The sequence below is a fragment of the Nicotiana attenuata genome, unplaced genomic scaffold, assembly GCF_001879085.1.
Source record: "Nicotiana attenuata strain UT unplaced genomic scaffold, NIATTr2, whole genome shotgun sequence".
NCBI classification, from domain to species: Eukaryota; Viridiplantae; Streptophyta; class Magnoliopsida; order Solanales; family Solanaceae; genus Nicotiana; species Nicotiana attenuata.
Genome location: NW_017671018.1, coordinates 131,207 through 152,959, shown reverse-complemented (window position 1 = coordinate 152,959; position 21,753 = coordinate 131,207). Strand labels below are relative to the sequence as shown.

Below are 21,753 nucleotides of genomic sequence, written 5' to 3'. Positions count from 1 at the left end.
AATTCGACTCAATTTGGGTAATAGTGGATCGACTTACCAAATCAGCTCACTTCTTGCCAGTCAAGTCCACCCACACTGCAGAACAATATGCTAAGTTGTATATCAAGGAGATAGTAAGGCTCCATGGCACGCCACTTTCTATTATCTCGGATCGGAAGGCCCAGTTCACAGCAAATTTTTGGAAGAAATTTCAGCAAGGTTTGGGTACTCAGGTGAATCTCAGCACAGCTTTCCATCCGCAAACTGACGGTCAGGCCGAGCGGACTATTCAGACGCTTGAGATATGTTGCGGGCTTGTGTCTTGGATTTCAAAGGTAATTTGGATGATCACTTGCCACTTATAGAATTTGCGTACAATAACAGCTTTCATGCCAGCATTCAGATGGCCCCATTTGAGGCATTGTACGGAATGAGGTGTAGGTCTCCGATTGGGTGGTTCGAAATGGGTGAAGCAGAACTGATAGGGCCAGATCTTGTGCACCAGGCTATGGAGAAAGTTAAAGTCATTCAGGAAAGGATGAAAACTGCTCAGAGTCGCCAAAAGTCTTATGCGGATGTTCGCCGAAGGGAATTGGAATTTCAAGTTGATGATTGGGTGTTCTTGAGGGTATCCCCTATGAAGGGAATCATGCGCTTCGGGAAGAAAGGTAAGTTGAGTCCTAGGTATGTCGGGCCGTATCAGATCGTTCAAAGGATAGGGCAGGTGGCCTATAGGTTGGAATTGCCTCCCGAAATGTCATTAGTGCACCCGGTGTTCCATGTGTCCATGTTGAAGAAAGTGGTTGGAGATCCATCCACCATCGTGCCAGTCAAGACTATCGAGGTTAATGAAGAGTTGTCGTATGAAGAAGTTCCGGTTGCCATTCTTGATAGACAAGTCCGTAAGTTGAGAAATAAGGAAGTTGCCTCAGTTAAGGTATTATGGCGAAGTCAACGAGTTGAGGAAGCTACATGGGAAGCGGAGAAAGAAATGAAAGAGAAATATCCCCATCTGTTTGATCAAGTTTAGGGGAAATTATATGACTTTTTTATCTCTAAAACAACTATCATTGTGTCTGAATTGGTTCCTTCCTAAACGCTAGTGAAGTTCCTCTAGTTGTGTAAGAATTATAGGTGTTGTGATTGTCTTAAGTTATGTGAACCTCTTTTTGGTAGATGAAAGTTTTGTAAAGTCTCTTGTGATGGGTAGACAATTAATGGTTGTGTAAAATGGTAATGAAGTACTTGTATGCATGTGGTATGTTGAAATGGTTAAATTATGTGAAACTCATTGAGATGACTGATTCATAAGCAAAACATAACAAGTGATCCAGTGTGTGCAATTGTTGAGGCAGGAAATTGTATGCCAGTTGTAGGGATGGTTGTAATTATGTAATGGTGCTTGAAATTGTGTTTCGGGGGCACTCTGACAGGCAGAGATGTCCAAATTACAAAGGAAACTCTGGCAAAATTTTTTCTAAAAATATGGGAAATAGTGAAAATGAGAATCTGCGTAACATGTTTTCAAAACCAACTGATCTTTGAAATACTGAAAAGTTTTGAAATAGGTCCTCATTCGGGGACGAAAGATTTTAAGTGGGGGAGGATGTGAGGCCCCGTAAAAATTTGGGCTCAAAACCTAGTAACTTGTGGTGTCGACTCCGAATATGTGTTAGGAATGTGCGCCGCGGTTCGGACCCTTGGTATTGATCTAAGCTTTTAAAAATCAAAGAATCAGTTTTCCAGAAAAATGCCATTTGCGACCCAGAATGCGGTCGCAAATCTAGTATGCGGACCGCATTCCTGCCGCATAGTGAGTCAGTGGTTTGGTTAAAATTGAGGTCAAGATGCGATCCATTATGCGACCGCATAATGATATGCGGACCGCATTTCCACCGCAGAGTAAGGCAATGTGTCAGTCAAATTTAAGGTCAAAAATGCGGTGCATTATGCGACCGCAAACCTTGTATGCGAACCGCATTTCAGCCGCATACCCCAACAGTGGAATCAGGTTTTGGGACACTCTTTGCGGTCCATTATGCGGACCGCATTTCGTGTCTGCGATCGCAGAATGCAACCTCAAACCTGACTCGGCCCCAGATTTCTAAAAATTTCCACCCGACCCCTTTTTTATAAAACACCCCCAACCCCTCATTTTTAACGACCTTCTGAACAAAAACAAGAGAGAGGGAGGAGGGGTTCTTGAGAGAAAGTTTATCTTTTTCAAAAATTGTTCCTCAAACTATCTAGGCCAGGAAATTTCAAAGCAAGTGTCTTCATCCCCATTCCTATAGGTAAAATCCCTACCCCATTTTCACTGACTTTCAGATTTAATTGAGAGGGGGAAAGTCCCATGCGTTAATTCTTGATAATAAGGGGTTTAAACACTCATGCATGTCTTCTAGCACCTAAAATCTGATGAGAGGGATTGGGTAGAAGTAAGAATTGTACAAAGGAAATTGATAACCTAAATGTGTTCGAGTAGTGATTGTAAATTTTGATTCTAAGAAGAATGTGTAATTTGTACACTAGATTGGCATTGCTAGGCTTTTGGTGAAGTTAGAAGTAGAAATAAAAAGGGAATTCGGCTCCAGGTATGTATGGCTAACTTTGACCTTTGTAAAATCACCTTGTTTGGTGTTCAAATATTTGGTATGTGATATCTTCATGGATTATTTGTGAAGTTAAACTTTTGTGAGCAGTATGTGTTTACTTATGTGAAATATTTGTGAATTCATGTAATTAATGTGCCTTGAACGTTGTTGGTTAAGACTTCCGATATGATAGTGCAAGTAGATGACAATAAACCAAGTTGTGATTGTGAATGTGTTATGTGGTAAGAACTGTGGAACAACTGATGGAAAGGAATCGAAATCGGTGCAATTGAAACAAATGTGGTAATATCATTTGTGGCTGGTCGTGGGAAATTATTGTTGTGACTTAAATTGTACATTAGGCTGTTGAAAAAGATGGAAATGACATTGATAGATATGGAAATCCTTTGTGAATTGTGCTGCTGTTCCTTGAGATTTGTTGTTGTTGTCCTTGTGAATTGTTATTGTTATGGTATTGCTTGTGAATTGTGATTGCTCGTTGAGATCGGGTTGCGCGCCGCAACACGAAGTAATAAGGTGTGGGTTGTGGTGATAAGGGTGGCCGAGGTAATAAGGATGGCCGAGGTAATATGGGTGGAAAGTGATCGATATCACTATTGAAATGAAATATGAAAAAATTGTGAAATTAATGATGTGGAAATGATGATGGGGAAAAGGAGAGATTGTTAACTTGTTTGCCTTGATTTTTTCCTTGTGTGTACTTAATTGTTGATTCCTTTATTGTTTGTTACTTGTGTATGGTTTGAGGTTACTCAGGGCAAAGTTTGTTTATACATGCCAGTACCATTCAAATGTACTGACGTCCCTTTTGCCGGGGGCGTTACATTCGTGTTATGATTGTAGGTGGATCCGTAGCAGGTGCTCCAGTCCATCGATCGTAGCTCCCCTTCGTCTTCCATCAGCTGTTTTGGTGAGCCCCTTTCCTCTCGGGGCCCTGCGTGGCTCAGGCCGCTTTATTTCCGGAGCTTTTATTTAGGTTTTGTGTAAGGTATAGCCGGGGCCTTGTTATCGGCGAGTACTGTATTATCCTGTTGTATCTTTAGAGGCTCCGTATATAATAGACGTGGGTTATGAACTTATATAAATCCATGTTTTACACGTTGGGCAATGAATTTGGTAACTTCATTAATTACTATATACGCATGTATGTTTTGTAAAAAAAAAATATTCTTAATTATATATGGCTAATTCTTGGAATATTGAGTAATGAAAACATGGGGTAACGCGCAGGATAGGAAAGGCACCCAGGTTCGCTTGACTGGGGCTACCCGGCCGGGCGCCGGTCATGTCCCTCGGTTTGGGGCGTGACACAAGCGGGGGTCAAAATTTAAAAACCATCCATAAGTGTCGTATTTCGCAATCTTTTGTCGTACCAATCCACTCCACTGTGTCAAAATTTCACGGTATAGCCAATTTTTGGACCGGTCAATCAAAAATAGCCAGCGTTTACCAAGTCAATGAAAAATAGCCACCGTTTTGCTGCAATAGAGACCGGTCCAACATAGTATACTGGAGTTCGGTGCATTTGTGTATGAACTCCAGCATATTATGCTGGATCGGCATATTATGCTGGATCGGTATACTTTGCTGGCTCCAGTATAATATACTGGAGACTGGAGTACTGGTGCTCCAAACTATAGTATATTATATTGGATCATTATACTTGCTGGAACTCTAGTATATTATGCTGGAGTTCTAGTGTATTTATGCAGGAACTCCATCATATTATGCTGGAGTTCCAGCATACTATCCTGGAACTCCAGTATAATATGCTGGAGTTCAAGTATACTTATGTTGGAACTCCAGCATAATATACTGGAGTATTTTTCGGGTTTTGAACAACGTTTTCGCTTAGATTTATCTTTACATAAAAAGTGGCTAAATTTCGATTACTTTTGAAATTGGGCTATTTTTGAACGACCAATTGTAAATCTGGCTATTTTTAAAAGGAATTTTTACATTCCTATACCACATAGGAAACCTTTTTACCCTACATGTTTAAAGTTTGAGTAAATTACACTTAGTATACCAAATTACCAATCCTATACCATACTAGGGCCTAATTAATGGGCTGTTTTTACTCCTTAATTAAAGGTATCCATATCTAATTAATGTGCAGTTTTTACTCCTTAATTAAAGGTATCCATATATCCCACGTTTTTCTCTCCTAACCCCTCACCCCCACCCACGTTTTTACCCATACCCCACATTCTTTTTACCATTTTCCCCTCTTCTATAACCAAACAAAATTCCATCAAAATGATCCCAAAATAAGCTAAACATTCCACCCCAAATTCTCTGGAAACTTTCCGTCAATCTCTCCCTTCTTTGAATCGTTTCTTCCTTTCATTTTTTTCCTATCTTATTCTCTTACTATAAAATCTTCTCCTCCGCCAACATTTTTTTTCAACATAAATTGTAGTTTAATTGTAGTATAAATATAGTAATTTTGTAGATACTCTTAAAAACAATACAGCTTTATACAATACTTAAACTGATTTGTAGTTTTTTTGAAGAAATTTTGTAGACGAAGAGAAAATTTTGTAGTCAACGTTTTTTTTCCAACATAGATTGTAGTTTAATTGTAGAATAAATGTAGTAACTTTGTAGATACCCTTAAAAACAGTACAACTTTATACAATATTAAAACTGATGTGTAGTTTTTTTTGTAGAAATTTTGTAGATGAGACCCATTTTTTAATGTACAATCAATTAATAGTAATTTTGTAGATACTCTTAAAAACAATACAGCTTTATACAATACTTAAACTGATTTGTAGTTTATTTGAAGAAATTTTGTAGATGAAGAGAAAATTTTGTAGTCAACATTTTTGTTTCAACATAGATTGTAGTTTAATTGTAGTATAAATGTAGTAACTTTGTAGATACCCTTAAAAATAGTACACCTTTATACAATACTAAAACTGATTTGTAGTTTTTTTGTAGAAATTTTGTAGATGAGACCCATTTTTTATAATCAGATTTTTCCCATTCAATTGTAGCATGATTGGGATTTTGCATTCTCATCTACCACAATGGCATTAACTTCAAAATCTCTAAATCCGCCATAGTTATCCCAAATCCCATTAAAATTGTAGCATGATTGCGATTTGGACATGATTTCTTGTTGTTGTTGATGTTTTTTTGGATTTCTATATTGAGAGAAGAAAAGATGAAGAACAGATATATATGAGCGACAATTTGAGAGAAGAAACCACGAAAAACAGATTTTATCAACTTTGAGTTGTTGAAACTCGAAAATTTGAATTCTACAATTTGAATTCAATTCGTCCAATCTGTTCGTAGTTGAATCTGTTCGTAATTTTTGTAACTGTTCGTTCTTTTTTTTTTCTCGAGAATTTGAATTGTAGTTCTGGAGAAAAATACGCAGATGAGAAATCTCCTTTCCCTTTTAAAAATTGAATTTAATGTAGAATCAATTAATACCAGGATTCTCTCCTTAATTTTAGCACGTTTTTTAGGGAATATTCTGCCCTTTTAATACCTAATAGACGAATGGTACAAAATTTGTAGGTAAAACGTGGACTGGGCGGGTAATTTACATACTATGCACATTTTTGGTAATAAAATTTCATATATGGTATAGATAGGAAAAAATTCCTTTTTAAAAATCACCCCTCCACTGTATACACTTAAGCCCATATACTAGTGGGCCATTTTACTTAAAGCCCAATCCGCTTGCAAACCGACCCGAACTCCATTCCCACAAATTTCCCTGCTCGTTGAAACCAAACGTAGCACATCTGCTCTCCACACTCCAAATACTCTCCTCATTTCCATTTCACAACTGAAGAAGATATCTATATCTCTCACAATGGGATTAGGGTTACTCGCTTCTCGAGCCCTACGATCTTCTAGAATCTTCCGTAACCCTACCAATTCCGTACTCCGCACCATCGTCTCCACACCGGAACTCAACAACGCCGATGCCGCCGCAGCAACGGCACCAGCATCCGTACCGTCAGATCGGAGCCCGGTTGGTGGGGCCCGAGTTCATTTCCCTAACCCGGATGACGTCATCGAGGTCTTTGTGGATGGGTACCCGGTCAAAATCCCTAAGGGCATGACTGTACTTCAAGCTTGTGAAATTGCTGGAGTTGATATCCCTAGGTTTTGTTACCATAGCAGGCTAAGTATTGCTGGGAATTGCCGGATGTGTCTTGTTGAGGTTGAGAAATCTCCTAAGCCTGTTGCTTCTTGTGCCATGCCTGCACTTCCAGGTAATACCGATTAGTTTATTGATCTCGATTTGTATTTGGATTTTTATACTCCATTTGATGCTTAAATGCTTATTGTAGCTCTAAAAACGTCTTTTTAATACTCCCTCTATCCCATTTTATGTGATGATGTTTGGCTGAACACACCTTAAGTAAGAAAGTAAGCCTTTTGAAACTCGTCATCCTAAAACAAGCCATAGATATTTATGTGATTATAAATGAGAGAAACAAATTAAAAAGAAAGTGCATCAGATAAAGGGGGTAATTGGCAATCTGGTAAAATTGTAAAAATAATAGCTAATCTACTATCACATGTTATAGTTCACTGATAGTGTAAACACATCATTACAATGTGAGTGTATACAACTTAAATCCCTTTGGATTTCTATGCTCAATTTGATGCTTTAAATGTTTGTTTAAGCTCTCAAAAACGTCTTTTTTACATAATACATTAATTTGTTGGGTCGGCTATGACAATTCACGATATCTATTCGGTTCTATTTGGACATGTGAGAAAATAAGGAAATAAATGAATAGAGAGATTTCCTGCTTAATATCTTCTGCTTAACCGAAGCAGACAATATGGGATGATAATGGTGATCATATGTTCATTTGAGGTTTTTTCTGACAAACCACGGTGTCCGGGCCAGCTTGTGCGCACCTTAACTAATTCCACCAGATACTTGTTGCCTCCCACCAACAACAGGTACCAAGTAATGGATAGAATGGGTGGATAGAATGGGAAGAAATCACCTCGTGTTTTTTGTCTCCTCTCAGAACTGAATCTGAGACCTCATGTTTCTTGCCTACTTTATTGACCACTAGGCCACATCTTTGGGTGTTGAGGGTGTGTTTCCTTGAGTGGTAATATTGGATTGGTGCTTTTTTTTAGAAAGAAAAAAATATTAAAAGAAGTGCTCTCAGTTAAGTACATATGCAATCTAACCCTCAGGGGTTGGCCTGGTGGCAATAGACTTGAGCCTTGGGGTTTGCTCCCTTTAAATGTCTCAAGTTCGAAACCCACTGGGTGCAAACAATTTCTCAGGGCCATCGGACTGGGTAAATCCTGAATTAACCGTTGTGCACTTGCCGGAAACTCCTTGCCGAGGGCCTGTGCACCCCCGGGATTAGTCGGGGCTCTTAGGGACTCGGACACCCGGTGCAAATCAAAAAAAGAAAAGAAAAAGTACATATGCAATCTTCTCATTGTATTTCTCCAAAAGAGGCTGTTTATATGCCTCAAACTCATGAAGTGCTGGTAACCATATGTGCAATTATATAGTTGTACCAAGGGTCAACTGAAAAAGACCGTCTTTTGATCCCAGGAAAAAGAAAGGACAAAAATAGAGCTTTTTAGCTTACAATTGTAGCTAACAGAACCATATATATAGTGATATGTTCATTTGAGCCTGTATGCTCTTGAGTGGTAATATTACCTGCATTGGGTCGGTACTAAATATTAATTGAGTTTTGGTCAAGACAGTTTCTATGGCCCTTTATTTTCTTCAATTTTCCCCTTTGAAGAATTATAGATAGCTGGTACTTTTTGATTTTTTTCTATAGGTATGGTTTTCATTAGCTTAGTAACATCTTGAACTGTTGTTGTTGTTGTTCACTAGCCATTTGACGATTCTCACGGTGGCTGATCTATTCATAGTTAGTGTTGAGCTATTATTGGCATATTATTGTTTGCTTTTCCATCTGTTCCTTGGATTGCAAATTTATCTGGAGATTATTCTTACAGGAATGAAAATCAAGACAGATACACCTATTGCCAAAAAGGCTCGTGAAGGAGTCATGGAGTTTTTGCTTATGAATCATCCACTGGATTGTCCAATTTGTGATCAGGGAGGAGAATGTGATCTCCAAGATCAGTCTATGGCCTTTGGCTCAGACCGCGGGCGTTTCACTGAAATGAAGAGGTCTGTGGTCGACAAGAATTTGGGCCCACTGGTGAAGACTGTGATGACCCGGTGCATCCAGTGTACAAGGTCTGTGTTTGATTCTTACCGTTACCAGTGTTATTTGTCAAACGTAAAATGTGAGTGGTTCAACTTATTTTGTGATGTGAAGTTTCAAATCAACTTTGACGTACGGGACCAAAACTTGATAACTATTGTTGTAAGTGTGGGTTTGACTGGCACTGTGGTCGGACTATGAAAAGTGTCCACTTTTTCTTTTAAAAAAAAAACTATTTTGAAATTTGTGAGATGCCAAGTCTATGCTGCATGGATCCTTCATGTGCCATGATGTACCTGGGTCAAGCGGGTGTGACTTGAGTTAGGTACTTTGTGCAGGTTTTAAAATAGATTAAAATAGAAAAAAGGTACAGATGTATATTGGGTAGTTACATTCACCCGCATCCTGAATCGTACGCATATCTTGAGTTGATGTAACACAAGTAACCGTCAATATTGTATTTTATTTATGGTTCCCAAATCTCATGAAAAAACTTGTAGGTTTTCCCTTATATATGTGATTTCTATTAAGAAAGGTTTGAAGAAGAGTCAGTCTAATATCTTACCCAAAAAATAAAAGACAAATGAAGGAGGTAGCCTAATAAGATGGATATGGTAATTCTAGTGAACATTGATGTGTTATAGGAACTTCTGCTTAGTGTCAGTCTTTCTCAAAAAACTACAGGAACTTTTGCATAGTGCCAGTAGCCTAGCAGAAAACGCCAGTCTGTCTTTTTCATTTTTTCTCCTAATCTGCGTAATTCATAGAATGTTACATTCATATTTTGCTATATATACCGTCCTACAACAGAATGATTTATATTCTTCATTTCTCCAATATGGTTATGCCCTTTTAAGTTATTCCTTCCCATTGATAACTGCTAAATTTGACCTCTTTGGTGCTATAGCTATAAGAAAACTTTGGGGCAGTTGTGAGAGATTGAGTGCAACAAATATTTGTTGGGTTTGAGCTTTAGATGCATGAGGATTAGTAAAGACTTGCTTCTGCATTTTATATCTCTTGCACAGTATCCTGTAATTTTTTGCTGTTGGTGTAACAGGTGCGTCAGGTTTGCTACAGAAGTAGCTGGAACAGAGGACCTTGGAATGTTGGGTCGTGGTAGTGGAGAAGAAATTGGAACTTATGTTGAAAAACTTATGACAAGTGAACTTTCAGGGAATGTGATTGATATTTGTCCAGTTGGAGCCCTTACCTCAAAACCTTTTGCCTTTAAAGCCAGAAATTGGGAGCTAAAGGGCACAGAAAGCATTGATGTGACTGATGCCGTTGGTTCTAACATTCGAATTGATAGTAGAGGTCCGGAGGTCATGCGTGTTGTACCGCGATTAAACGAGGTACTGCACTTTATTATTTTTCTTATGTCTTTCCTCTTTGAAATGTTTAGTGGTGCTAATACATGGATTATCATATTCATGCCTATCACCTGGTTGTCTTGAATGCCTGCACTTTGTTCTGGTTGGAGGTTTTTCCACTTTTTAGTATGTGTGGGTAGCCAAGCTGTGAGGGTGGTTTAAATCATTTTTTTGTTTCCACAGTGCTTGTGCATAAGTGGAGTGTTTTCCAAGGCTCTGCCATCTTCTCTTCGTTGTTTAGTTAAATTTGATCATTTGTGTTCAATCTAAAAAAAATTGATAATTTCTGTGACCTAATCTCTTATTGTTAGCTAAGAAGCTAATAAGTGAGAGACTTTATTTTGGAAAAAGAAAAGCTTAGGTGAAGAGGCTGCACCTGATTCTGAAAGGAGGTGTAACTAGCGCAATAGAGGTTGAATGATGTACTGACTAAAAATGATTTCTGCTTCTCTAAGGTTGTAGCTTCCTGTTTTTCCATCCTTCTCATTTGCATTCAGTGGAATGCAGCCGTGCAAGTATAATGGCCATTTCACCCTTCATTTTGCGCTTAACCATTCAAGAAGCATGCTTCTTTCAGTGAAAGGAAATATATCTATGAGATTCAGTATTAACTGTGAATACATCGTTGATGTGAATCGGATCCCTTGGTGGTTTTTCTTTATGTGCTTTTTTCCTCTGAACCTCTGCACTTCCATAGTCTTGGACGTTGACAATTTTTGGAACTGTACTGAAAGGAAAATCTGTCGCTTCTTGATAGTAGAATTCTGAATTATTGTTTATATTATTGTGTTTTTTCCTTTGCCTTCCATTGTAAATTAAAACAGTGAGTTGCTGCACATAATGGCGCAGGACATCAACGAGGAATGGATATCAGACAAAACACGATTCTTTTATGATGGTCTGAAGAGGCAAAGACTGAATGACCCCATGATCCGTGGTGCTGATGGACGATTTAAGGCAGTGAGTTGGCGAGATGCCCTAGCTATTGTTGCTGAAGTCATGCATCAAATTAAGCCAGAGGAAATCGTCGGTGTTGCAGGAAAGCTGTCTGATGCTGAATCCATGATGGCACTGAAAGATCTTTTGAACAAAATGGGGTCAAACAACATCTTTTGTGAAGGGAATGGCACGCAACCAAATGCTGACCTTCGTTCTGGATACATTATGAATACCAGCATCAGTGGCTTGGAGAAAGCAGATGTTTTCCTCTTGGTTGGAACCCAGGTAAATGTTTGTAAGCATTTGGTTGGTTGTAATTTCGCAAGGGCAGTTGTCTGATATTTTAAATGTGTCCATAGTTGATTGAGAAAGTCCATGATTTTTCATTCACTTCCTGTATCCATGTCTCCTACCCCTTTCCCTGTTGGCACACTTGTCCAGATACAGTAAAGGCATGCCAGGGTGTTCTTTTGGGGGAGGGATGGGTAGATTTAGCTTTAGCCAAGTTTAATTGTTTCCTTATCACCGAAAAGTTTTAGCTGTAGCCAGTTGAGAGAAACATCTCATGGTAATGCCTTTTTTCAATTTAGATTAGTCTTGTCATGGTAAGAGCATAAATTCTTTCAATTGATAAAACTTTCAGCTTTCACTTTTACACTGATAGGAAAAACTTGTCTCTCTCTCTCTCTCTCAGACTCAGACTCAGACTCAGAGAGAGTTTTCCCTTCCCCCTTCCTCTCCTTTCCTTAAAACAAAATAAATAACATCAAGTACTGAGAATGCAATATTGTAGAGTTCAAAGAAAAATCAATGATCGTCAGAGGCGGTTCCAGGATTTAAACCATATGGGTTCAATCTCAAAGTCTTTTAGCATTAAACCCATTATATTTCTAAAGTTATGGGTTCATATCTACTATTTGCTACAGTTTTAATGAATTTTTATACGTAAATTATGCTCCACGTTAAGAAGTACTGGGACTGGGTTCAGAATAACCCGGTACCATAAGGCTAGATACGCCCCTGATGATAGCTCTAAAGAAGACGAGGTTGTTTTTTTTTGGGTGGGGGGGGGGGGGGAGGTGGTCTGGCAGGGGGGAAATAGAGAAATCATTGATGGTATGTTATTACATGAAGTTATTCAATGAGGAAAGAGCAGGGAGGTGTGAAGAATATGTGGAACATCAAAGCATTTAAGAAGTTTTCTCACTGGGGTCACATCTAAATTAGATATACTAATACCCTACCTTATTCATCTGGAAATCTTGTGTAGTCCGGTGCAACTTTAACGACATTGAGTCTAATGAAGTGTGGATAATGGTACTTGAACGTTGCAATTTTTGGGGGTAACTCGGGTACCTAGGTTCTTTTTGTGGCAATGTTGCACATTTATTTATTGTCTTCAGCTAGCTGCATATCTATTATTTTCATCCTTTATTGGTGATTGACTTCTTGAATTCCAGCCAAGGGTGGAAGCTGCTATGGTGAATGCCAGAATACACAAAACAGTTAGAGCAAATAATGCTAAGGTGGGTTATATTGGGGCTGCTGCTGATTTCAACTACGATCATCAACATCTTGGAACAGACCCTCAAACACTGGTTGAAATTGCTGAGGGCCGCCACCCCTTCTCCTCGGCTCTTAAAAATGCTAAGAACCCAGTCATCATCGTCGGTGCTGGTGTGTTTGACCGAGAGGACAAGGATGCTGTTTTCGCTGCTGTTGACACTATTGCGAAGAACAATAATGTTGTGAGATCTGATTGGAATGGACTAAACGTGTTGCTGCTGAATGCTGCCCAAGCTGCCGCTCTTGATCTTGGACTTGTGCCTGAATCTGAAAAATGCATTGATTCTGCGAAGTTTGTATATTTGATGGGTGCTGATGATGTGAGCTTGGACAAACTTCCAGATGACGCCTTTGTGGTATACCAAGGTCACCATGGTGATCGTGGTGTATATCGTGCCAATGTGATTTTGCCGGCATCTGCTTTCACCGAGAAAGAAGGAATATATGAAAACACAGAAGGATGTGCTCAGATCACACTGCCAGCCGTTCCTACTGTTGGTGATTCCAGGGATGATTGGAAGATAATCAGAGCGTTATCTGAGGTCGCAGGTATTGGATTACCCTATGATAGTCTAGGGGCAATCCGATCTCGAATTGGGACAGTGGCACCAAATCTCCTAGAATTGGATGAGAGAACACCAGCCACATTCTCAACTGCTTTGAGACCTGAGGTCAGCCAAAAAGTAAGTTCAACTCCATTCACCCCTGCTGTGGAGAACTTCTACATGACTGATGCAATTACTAGGGCCTCAAAGATTATGGCTCAGTGTAGTGCCTTGCTAAGGAAATGAGCATCGGGTTTCGATACCTGTAATAAGATTTTTCGTTCACTTTTTCCTGCCAGTGTTATCAGTTTTAAAGTTGATGGATTCTTTGTATTGGGATCAAAAGAAGAGAGCAGAGAAGACTGTAAATTGATGTGCCACAGTGAATGTTCTCATAAATGGCACCATAACTTGGGTCTCTGGTTTGTACCTTTTTCTGTAATTTAATCAGCAGGTTTGCTGTGTTCTTGAGTTTTACACACTAAGATAGGAGAAGCTGGGGTATATGAAACTGAAGAAACTCTTCTTCAACAAAATAAGACATTGCCTCAATTCAGCAGACTGCTAAACTATATTATCCAGTTAGGAGTTTGTCTTTCATAAATCATAATTGCGGTTGTTAAGCTCATTCTTGAACTTATTTATTCTTAAACTTATTTTCAATATGTCTCTTTGATAAGTGGTCATAGGGGAGTTCAGAAAGGATCTGATCGTAGATAGAGACTTCTAACCTGTGCGTGGGTAGGGGCGGATGTAGCCAAGTGGATCAAGGCAGTGGATTGTGAATCCACCACGCGCGGGTTCAATCCCCGTCGTTTGCCCATCAATAAATGGACCAATTGTTTCGGAGACACAAGACAAACCCAGAAAGAATTTTTTCTGCAAGTCATCTCGAGGCTTTCAAAGGCATCCAAGCAATTGGTATCCGTTTGAAAGATAGAAAGCATAGATTCGCGTCGCCTACTTGCTGAAAGCAAAAATGGAATGGCCGATCATGAATTCTATGACGTTTTTAAGACCTCACTAATCAGCCAACCACTTTTTAGTTCATAATGAATGAACCCCGGATGAAGAAAAATCTTTCTAACTTGTTTGAGATTGACACGTAATTGTTATTATTGTGGTAATACATCTGCTTCAAATAGTAGTGTCCTAACCGATAAAACTTAATCGCACCTAATGCTCACATAAAACTAGTAGATATAACTTGTGTTAACACATGAACTTCTATCACTTTTGCTTCAAAACATAACCACCTAGACCATAAAAATTTACCTGCACTAAATGTTTACATTAAACCAATAGGTGCATAATATGGATTATTAACACATGAACTTCTATCACTTTATCATGGTTTATTGAAAAATACTGTCACCTCAAATCATTTAACCATTGGTAAATTGATAAATTTTAGGTGTAAATATCAGATGCAGGTAAGTATTTACCTTCCTAGCCACATCAATTACATGTAAGCGTTTGCAATGTTACGTGCCAGAAAACCTCCTAATTCACACACACATCAAATTCCAAAATAGGTAAAAGCAAAGACAATTCCACAGGAAAAGATCAAGCTTTTAGCCATTATTCTTTATCACAGAGCCAGAAATGTTCAGAGAATTCCCTCAGAACTCACAACAATAAATATGCATGTTATACATAGCACAACTACATATGAGACCTTTGAGATGAACTACATATGAGGCTTTCATCCAATAGTCATCAGTGGCCATGATAAAGTAAAGCTCACCTAACAAATAAACGTACTAAGCATCAGAATCCTCCACCTTCCCTCGATTCTGATGTTGCTAGATTTTGACGCAGCTTCTATGTATTCGGATCACATACTCTTTAAGTCATTAAATCTCCATTAGCTTCACTCCAGTAGTCAATGATTGAACAAGTCAGTTTAGTAGAGACCCTCTGTTGCGAATCTTTCATTCCTTTAATAAAAACACGATGCATCATGACTAAACATGTGAATTTACGCTAAAAAATAACAATGCACCCTTGCAGGGACCTAAACGCGATAACATCTGGACGAAGCTTGCGTCTTCTTGCTTGTCATATTCCAAGTCTAGTCTACTATATCTGGGAGCTGTACAAGACTATCTGCTTTACCGGATGCCCGTACAAGTCTATAGTACAAGAACCACCAAACTAGATGTATTATGCAGCAACCTTCTCCAGCTGCTGCTGTTGAGACAAAGGTGTTTCCTGACTTCTCCTGAAAATGAAATCAAATGAATAAACAAATTCCTGACATCTTAGAATTCGCTCTCGCAGGTAAAATATGTATATTGCATATAGTTGCATAAGGTAATAAGATAAACAAAGTATACAACAAACATAACTTTAACTGTAAATTGTTTGAGTAACAAAAGATTGACATAAACTTCTAAAGGCCTTTCTGTGAATGACTTGTATATGAGGAGTAAATTTTGGAAATGATATAAGATTAAGCAAAGACATAAATGCACCTCCTCAACCTATTATCTCTTCATGCAATATACTTCTAATGCAAATAAGATTCTGTTAGCGTCAAGCAAGATCCCGATTCCTGTGGCCCCGCAGCCTTTTCCTCTCTCATGCTGGTTAGAAGAAGAAGCGGGTCCTACCAGGAATAAATTGCATTGGTCTTTGCAAGCATGGTATCGAGTACAAGGAATAAGAAACCCAGTACTAAAGTGCAGTAAAATGTACTCACTGATTTTACCTCTAGAATCACTCGTATTAACCATTGCTTTTCGCCATAGGAATCTCAAGGAAAACGAATTAAAATGACCAACTCACTTCTATGCCCAGGGCCAGGTTACAGAATCAGATATTAAAGCTACAAATTTTTAATACTTCAGCGGAAAATGAAAAGTAAAGATGAAAAAGTTTGAATGGCCAATCACAACACCTCCACAATTGCAATGATTTTGGAAGTATCTCGTTAAGTGATAATTAGGTGATCATAACAAACTACCAAAAATAAAGTAAAAGGTAACAATTGCCTTTACCAATTCATTAGAGGGGCATGAGTTTGACTCATCCAGCATAATTTAGATGTCATTTTGCGTATATTACTTAAATTGCTCAAATAAAGTCAAGAAAGAAATAATCAATTACAGACAAAGAAGAACTCAGTCGAACTTAACAACTGACCTTGGCCTTTCATTACCACCATCCTTCTCCTGGCCTTTTTGTTTCCCGGAATTCCTTGACTCTGGCTTCCACCGAGCATTTGCTAGTGATTCACCTAGTAACTCAGCAATCCCTGTTGCCATTGCCTCAGCCTTTTTGAAATATGGAAATTTGTCGTTCTCAAAGTGATTAGATAACCACATATACATGGACAACACTTGGTGCCTAGTCTCGAGATCCAAGAGCTCCGAATCATTACGAGCAGAACATTTTGGCATGCCCATTGCTATATTAACAGGCAGTTCTTGTGCATACGATGACGCAAACTTCAGAAGATGGTACATTGCTTTTGGGTCTCTAATGTTAACAGGAGCAAAGCAAAAATTGAAACGATCTTCAAGAGATAATCCTTGAACTTTCTCCAGCATATTAGCTATCTTTTTTATGTGGTTATACTGGCACAAGAAATAAGAACCATCCAAACGGCAATTTTCACCAAACCTATCAAGCAGCTCGGAGAATGTAGAGTTTGGAATTTGCCCCGCAAATAACTCAACCTGCTCATAGAAAGGAAAAAGCCCAACTTTGTGAACTTCGTCAAATGGCTTCTTCAGACACTCGATTAAATAGTCTAAATCCTCCAGCTGTAAAGTGGTGGTTAATCCTTCAGGATAGCGACTTCCCCTTCTACCAGCTCTTCCCGCAATCTGCTTCACCTGTGACGAGGGAACAGGAACAATCTTGTCACCATTGTACTTTGATAGGGTGTTGAAGATGATTCTTCGAATGTTCAGGTTTAAACCCATACCGACTGCGTCACTGGCAACCAAGACATCAAATTCATTGTTCGGATCGTTAAACAAGGTAGCTTGCTGTCTTCGAGTTTCTGGTGGTAAGGCACCATATATTACACAACAACGGTGATTAGTATGCTTCTCAATCGCCAATTTAACCTCAAATATTTCTCTCCTTGAAAAAGCAACAACACAATCCCCGGACCTCACGTTTTTCAGATCACCTAAAAGAGTCTTGGCTTCAACCACCAACGGCTTAAACCTCTCATAATGTTGTTCTACCAACCCATCCCCAGTTTCAGAACAGATTTTGCGAACAATATCCAGTACACTTGGATCTCCACAAACATGTATCTCGTCCGCCTTTAACCCTAGTAGAGCCCTTGTCCATGCATAACCTCTATGCGAGTCCGCCATCATTTGGATTTCATCAATAACTGCTACATCATACATCTCATCAGTTGAAACCATCTCAACCGTGCAGGCAACGTGATTAGAAAATGGGACATGCTTCTTCTCCTGCCCTGTAAGAAGACTACAATATACTCCTAATCCATTCACCTTATCGAAAACCTCCATAGCCAACAATCTTAGAGGACTACAATAAATTCCCTTCTTCGCTTCCATGAACCTTTGCAATGCATTATATGTTTTACCACTATTTGTGGGACCACAGTGATATATGATCTTGCGTTTCATCGCCCTGGCAAATGGAAACCAAGTATGAGGTTTTGTCAAATCCGCCGACTCAACCATTTTCCTGAAGCATTTTATCTCATCAGGAAACTCTTCTAAGCAAAACTCCACGAAGATCGGAAACAGAAACTTTTCAGCCTCAATGCACGGACCAAGCGACACTAAGTACTTTGCAATATCAGCCTTGCACTTCTTAAAGAAAAAGTTACGAAATTTATGCGCTGCTGTAGGAAAGAATGCAGCACCAATATACACAGCTAAAGCCTGATTCGAAGCCCATCCGGACTTAGCAAAACATCTAAATATCTCAATCAAAACATCCCAATCGGCTCGCGTTTGCTTTTCCCCCTTAGAAGCACCCCTAAGCTCCTTATATATTTCGACCGGATCACGACTAGCTATTTGAACAAAATTCAATCTTTTCTCAGACCCTAATGTTCCATTTTCACACTCATTCTCTTCCACATCCAAATTACAAAGTTCTGATTCATTATCTTCATTTTCCACCACTGTGGAAAAAGGGTGTCCATAAAAATTAAAAAGATCAAACCTTTTCCACTGATTAAACCATAAAGGTGAAAATTGAGGTGGGGTTGGTAAAGGGTGTCCACAAATGTGAAAATCTTGGATTTTTTTTGGTTCTGTGAAATGGGTATGTAGGAATCTACTGGAGACTGAAAAAAATCTAAACTTTGAACTGTTATTATTGGATAAATAGAGATAAAGGAGATTTCTTGCTGGTCCTCTTGCCATTAGGAGATAAAAGATTATTGCTTTAAGAATGCAATATGCATAGAGCAAAAAGTTAAATTTATAGAGAAGCTAAAAATTACAAGGTAGGAAAATAAGAATTAGGGAGTTATTGCATTAGCAATAGAAGCATACCTCGAAGAAGACGGAAGGATTGAAAAGAGAAGCAGGATTGGAGGGAAAAGAGTGGTGAAGTTTGGGACACACCAAAAACCCTATGAAAGGAGGTTGGAAATACAGTGGAGAAAAAAGAAAAACAAAAAATTGCTTCTCACAGGCGGTTGAGTATAGCTTCGGGTACGAATAATAATAATAATAATAATAACAATAAGGGATAATTTTGTCATGTTTTGCTCCATCGCAGTGACCTCCCTTGTGGTTTACCATATTGTGCTTACCTCCCGTATTTTGATTTCTTCCTAACAATTCTTTTAATCTATTTGTTATTAATATCAAAAATTATGGTCTGACTAAATTGCCTTTCAAATATAATTTGTTATTTACATAATTAATTTTATAAATAAGAAGGTTGAAAGCTAAAAGGTTTAATAGATAAAAATGATTATTAGAGCTCTTGGATAGGAATCAAGTTCATTCTGTATGGAACATATCAAGTCTGTTTCATTAGGCATGGAAAAAATATAATCTAAACTTTCATAGGAAGAGAAGACATAATGAACAATTTCCAGAAAAGTTAACATATTGACCGTAACAAAAGCAATGTCTATATAGCAATCCACCTTCATCCCGATGATAGTTTGGAATATCTGGATTATGGCAGCGTAAATCATAGGTGTTGTCGGCTGTTAATGGTTTCAACAGATTTAGGATTTAGCTTTTAACCTCCTTGTTTATAAAATAATTAAATTAAAAACTGTATTTTAAAGGGTAGGATAGTCATATTACAAAATTTTATATTAATAATAAATTAATTAAAAGAATTGTTATAAAGAAACCAAAATAAAGGAAGCATGTGTAATATCTTAAACCATGAGGGAGGTTAGTGTGATAGAGCGAAACGTGAGGGATGTCTCTGAAATTAATAATAATAATAATAATAATAATAATAATAATAATAATAATAATAATAATAATAATAACTTATTTTATTATTTGGATATATTTAACTTATTTGGATACAATAACTTATTATTATTATTATTATTATTATTATTTGGATATATTTAAATTAATTTTTACTTTTACTTTTATTTAGTACGATGATGATTAAGAGGTTGAGCTTAACCGGATAAAATATGGTTTATATAATCGATCCCAATCTCAATTTATGTTAGAATGTTTTTGTGGTGGTGATATAATAATAATGATAATGATAAAAGTTAATAATGAGAAGTGTGTTATTAACTTTTATTTTTCTTGTGGAGAAAATATTCTAGTGCAAGAAACTAAAATTCGGGAGAATCTTTTTCTCAATCATAAGCAAATTTTCCATTTAATTTTGGAAGATAATATTCTATTGACAGCGAAAATAAAAATAAAATGCTGATATTTTGTTGCGAGTAAGGAGATTACAACTTATTGCTGAAACTGTAAAGTAGCATAAATTATGTATCATTAAGTTATTAATAAAATCTACTATAAGCTATTGCAAGTATTAAATCTCAAATTCTTTTCTTAAATAACAACATTGTATTTTGGGAATTTTTTACCAAAGTTACTTCTACTAAAAGTGGCCTATCTATAAATGAGCTTTAATAATTCTACAATGGCATAGGTGTCAAGATTACTATTTCTGCAAATAATTTGAGAATGACATCAATCAGCCATGTCCACCGACCTATTAATCAAATCCCTCCAAAACCTCCATACATTTGCACACCTATCTCATCTTCACCAATCCATTCGTTCAAGGATAAGTTACTAACCCAGGAAGTGGAGGAAAACAACCTAGTATCCATACGTATTAATTCCCCTATATCACCCCACAAGCATTTGTGGAGCAAACGGCTAAGAATTCCAACACTTTCGTCACACCAAACAAGATCAATTCCGAATCCCAAATGGTCCTATCTATTAATGAACCCATGGCATTAGACTCCCCATCATCCTTAGACCTGCAAAAATTAAAATGCATCAATCTCTCTGAAGAAGACACGGTCAGAATGTATTCTCCTTGGAAATATTCCCTCATAATCAAACTACTGGGTAAAAGAGTTATCCATCAATACCTTAAATCTAAGATCATAGAGTTATGGAAGCCATCTGAGCAATTCTCACTTATTGATCTAGGATCAGACTATTTTATAGTCAAATTCATAGAGGAAGAAAATATGACCAAGGTCCTGAAAAACGATCCATGGTTCATAAACAGACATTATTTATCAGTGCGGCGGTGGGAGCCCAATTTTATGGCCAGTAAAGCAACCCAGGTAAACTCAGTAGTTTGCGTAAGACTACCCCAGCTACCCACAGAATTCTACGTTGCAATCATCCTAAGCAAAATTAGAAATACCATTGGAAAACTGCTTAGAGTTGATGCATGTACTAGCTCCAACCTCAGAGGCAGATATGCACGACTATGCGTAGAGGTGCCACTAAACCAACCAGTCCAATCAGGCATATTGATAGGTACACACATGCAGCAGCTTATCTATGAAGGGGAAAACTTCCTTTGTATGTTCTGCGGAAGACTTGGCCATACGAGCCAATCATGCTCCCAAAGAAACCAGAAATCGCCTGCCCAGGAGGAAAATGTACTCTGGGACACCCGCTCATCATCTCGCCCACAGGATCAATGGCACACAGTGTCCTTTACAAGAAGAAAAGGAAAAGGAGCACTCAAGCAAAAGGCAAAACAACAAGACCCTCTACCAGAGGTATTAAACTCGCCGGAGCCAGGTATCAATGTCAAATTATTTGATGCTTCAACAGGTAAGTACATCAACACCCAAAAGTTTGTTTATAAATCAAAATGTTTGATTAATATTGCGTCCTACCCCAACCCAACCCAGAAAGTTGACCCCCGCATCTCAGGTAGCCCCATAAATTCCCCTAATAAAGTGTTTGGTAATACTAGCGACAATCTCGTTACTAGTAACCCAATCCCTACTATGAATAAATTCTCTCTTTTTCTGCCATAGGACGAAAATAATTCTATTGACCCTGAGTATTCTAATAGAATGGAACTTAATTCCATTAGGAACACCAATACC

General features: G+C 38.1%; 2 protein-coding genes across 2 annotated transcripts; one reads left to right on the top strand and one right to left on the bottom strand.

Moving 5' to 3' along the window:
* Positions 1–6,333: 6,333 nt before the first annotated feature.
* LOC109205277 (NADH dehydrogenase [ubiquinone] iron-sulfur protein 1, mitochondrial) lies at positions 6,334–13,858 on the top strand. The gene is made up of 5 exons (XM_019367966.1): positions 6,334–6,835; positions 8,577–8,823; positions 9,852–10,146; positions 11,014–11,388; positions 12,564–13,858. Exons 1-5 carry the CDS (start codon positions 6,430–6,432, stop codon positions 13,458–13,460), a joined length of 2,220 nt encoding a protein of 739 aa, XP_019223511.1. The 5' UTR covers positions 6,334–6,429; the 3' UTR covers positions 13,461–13,858.
* A 907-nt stretch (positions 13,859–14,765) lies between these two features.
* LOC109205276 (DExH-box ATP-dependent RNA helicase DExH18, mitochondrial) lies at positions 14,766–18,849 on the bottom strand. Its single transcript, XM_019367965.1, has 2 exons — positions 16,362–18,849; positions 14,766–15,438 (listed from the first exon to the last, which is right to left on the bottom strand). Exons 1-2 carry the CDS (start codon positions 18,581–18,583, stop codon positions 15,381–15,383), a joined length of 2,280 nt encoding a protein of 759 aa, XP_019223510.1. The 5' UTR covers positions 18,584–18,849; the 3' UTR covers positions 14,766–15,380.
* Positions 18,850–21,753: the final 2,904 nt, after the last annotated feature.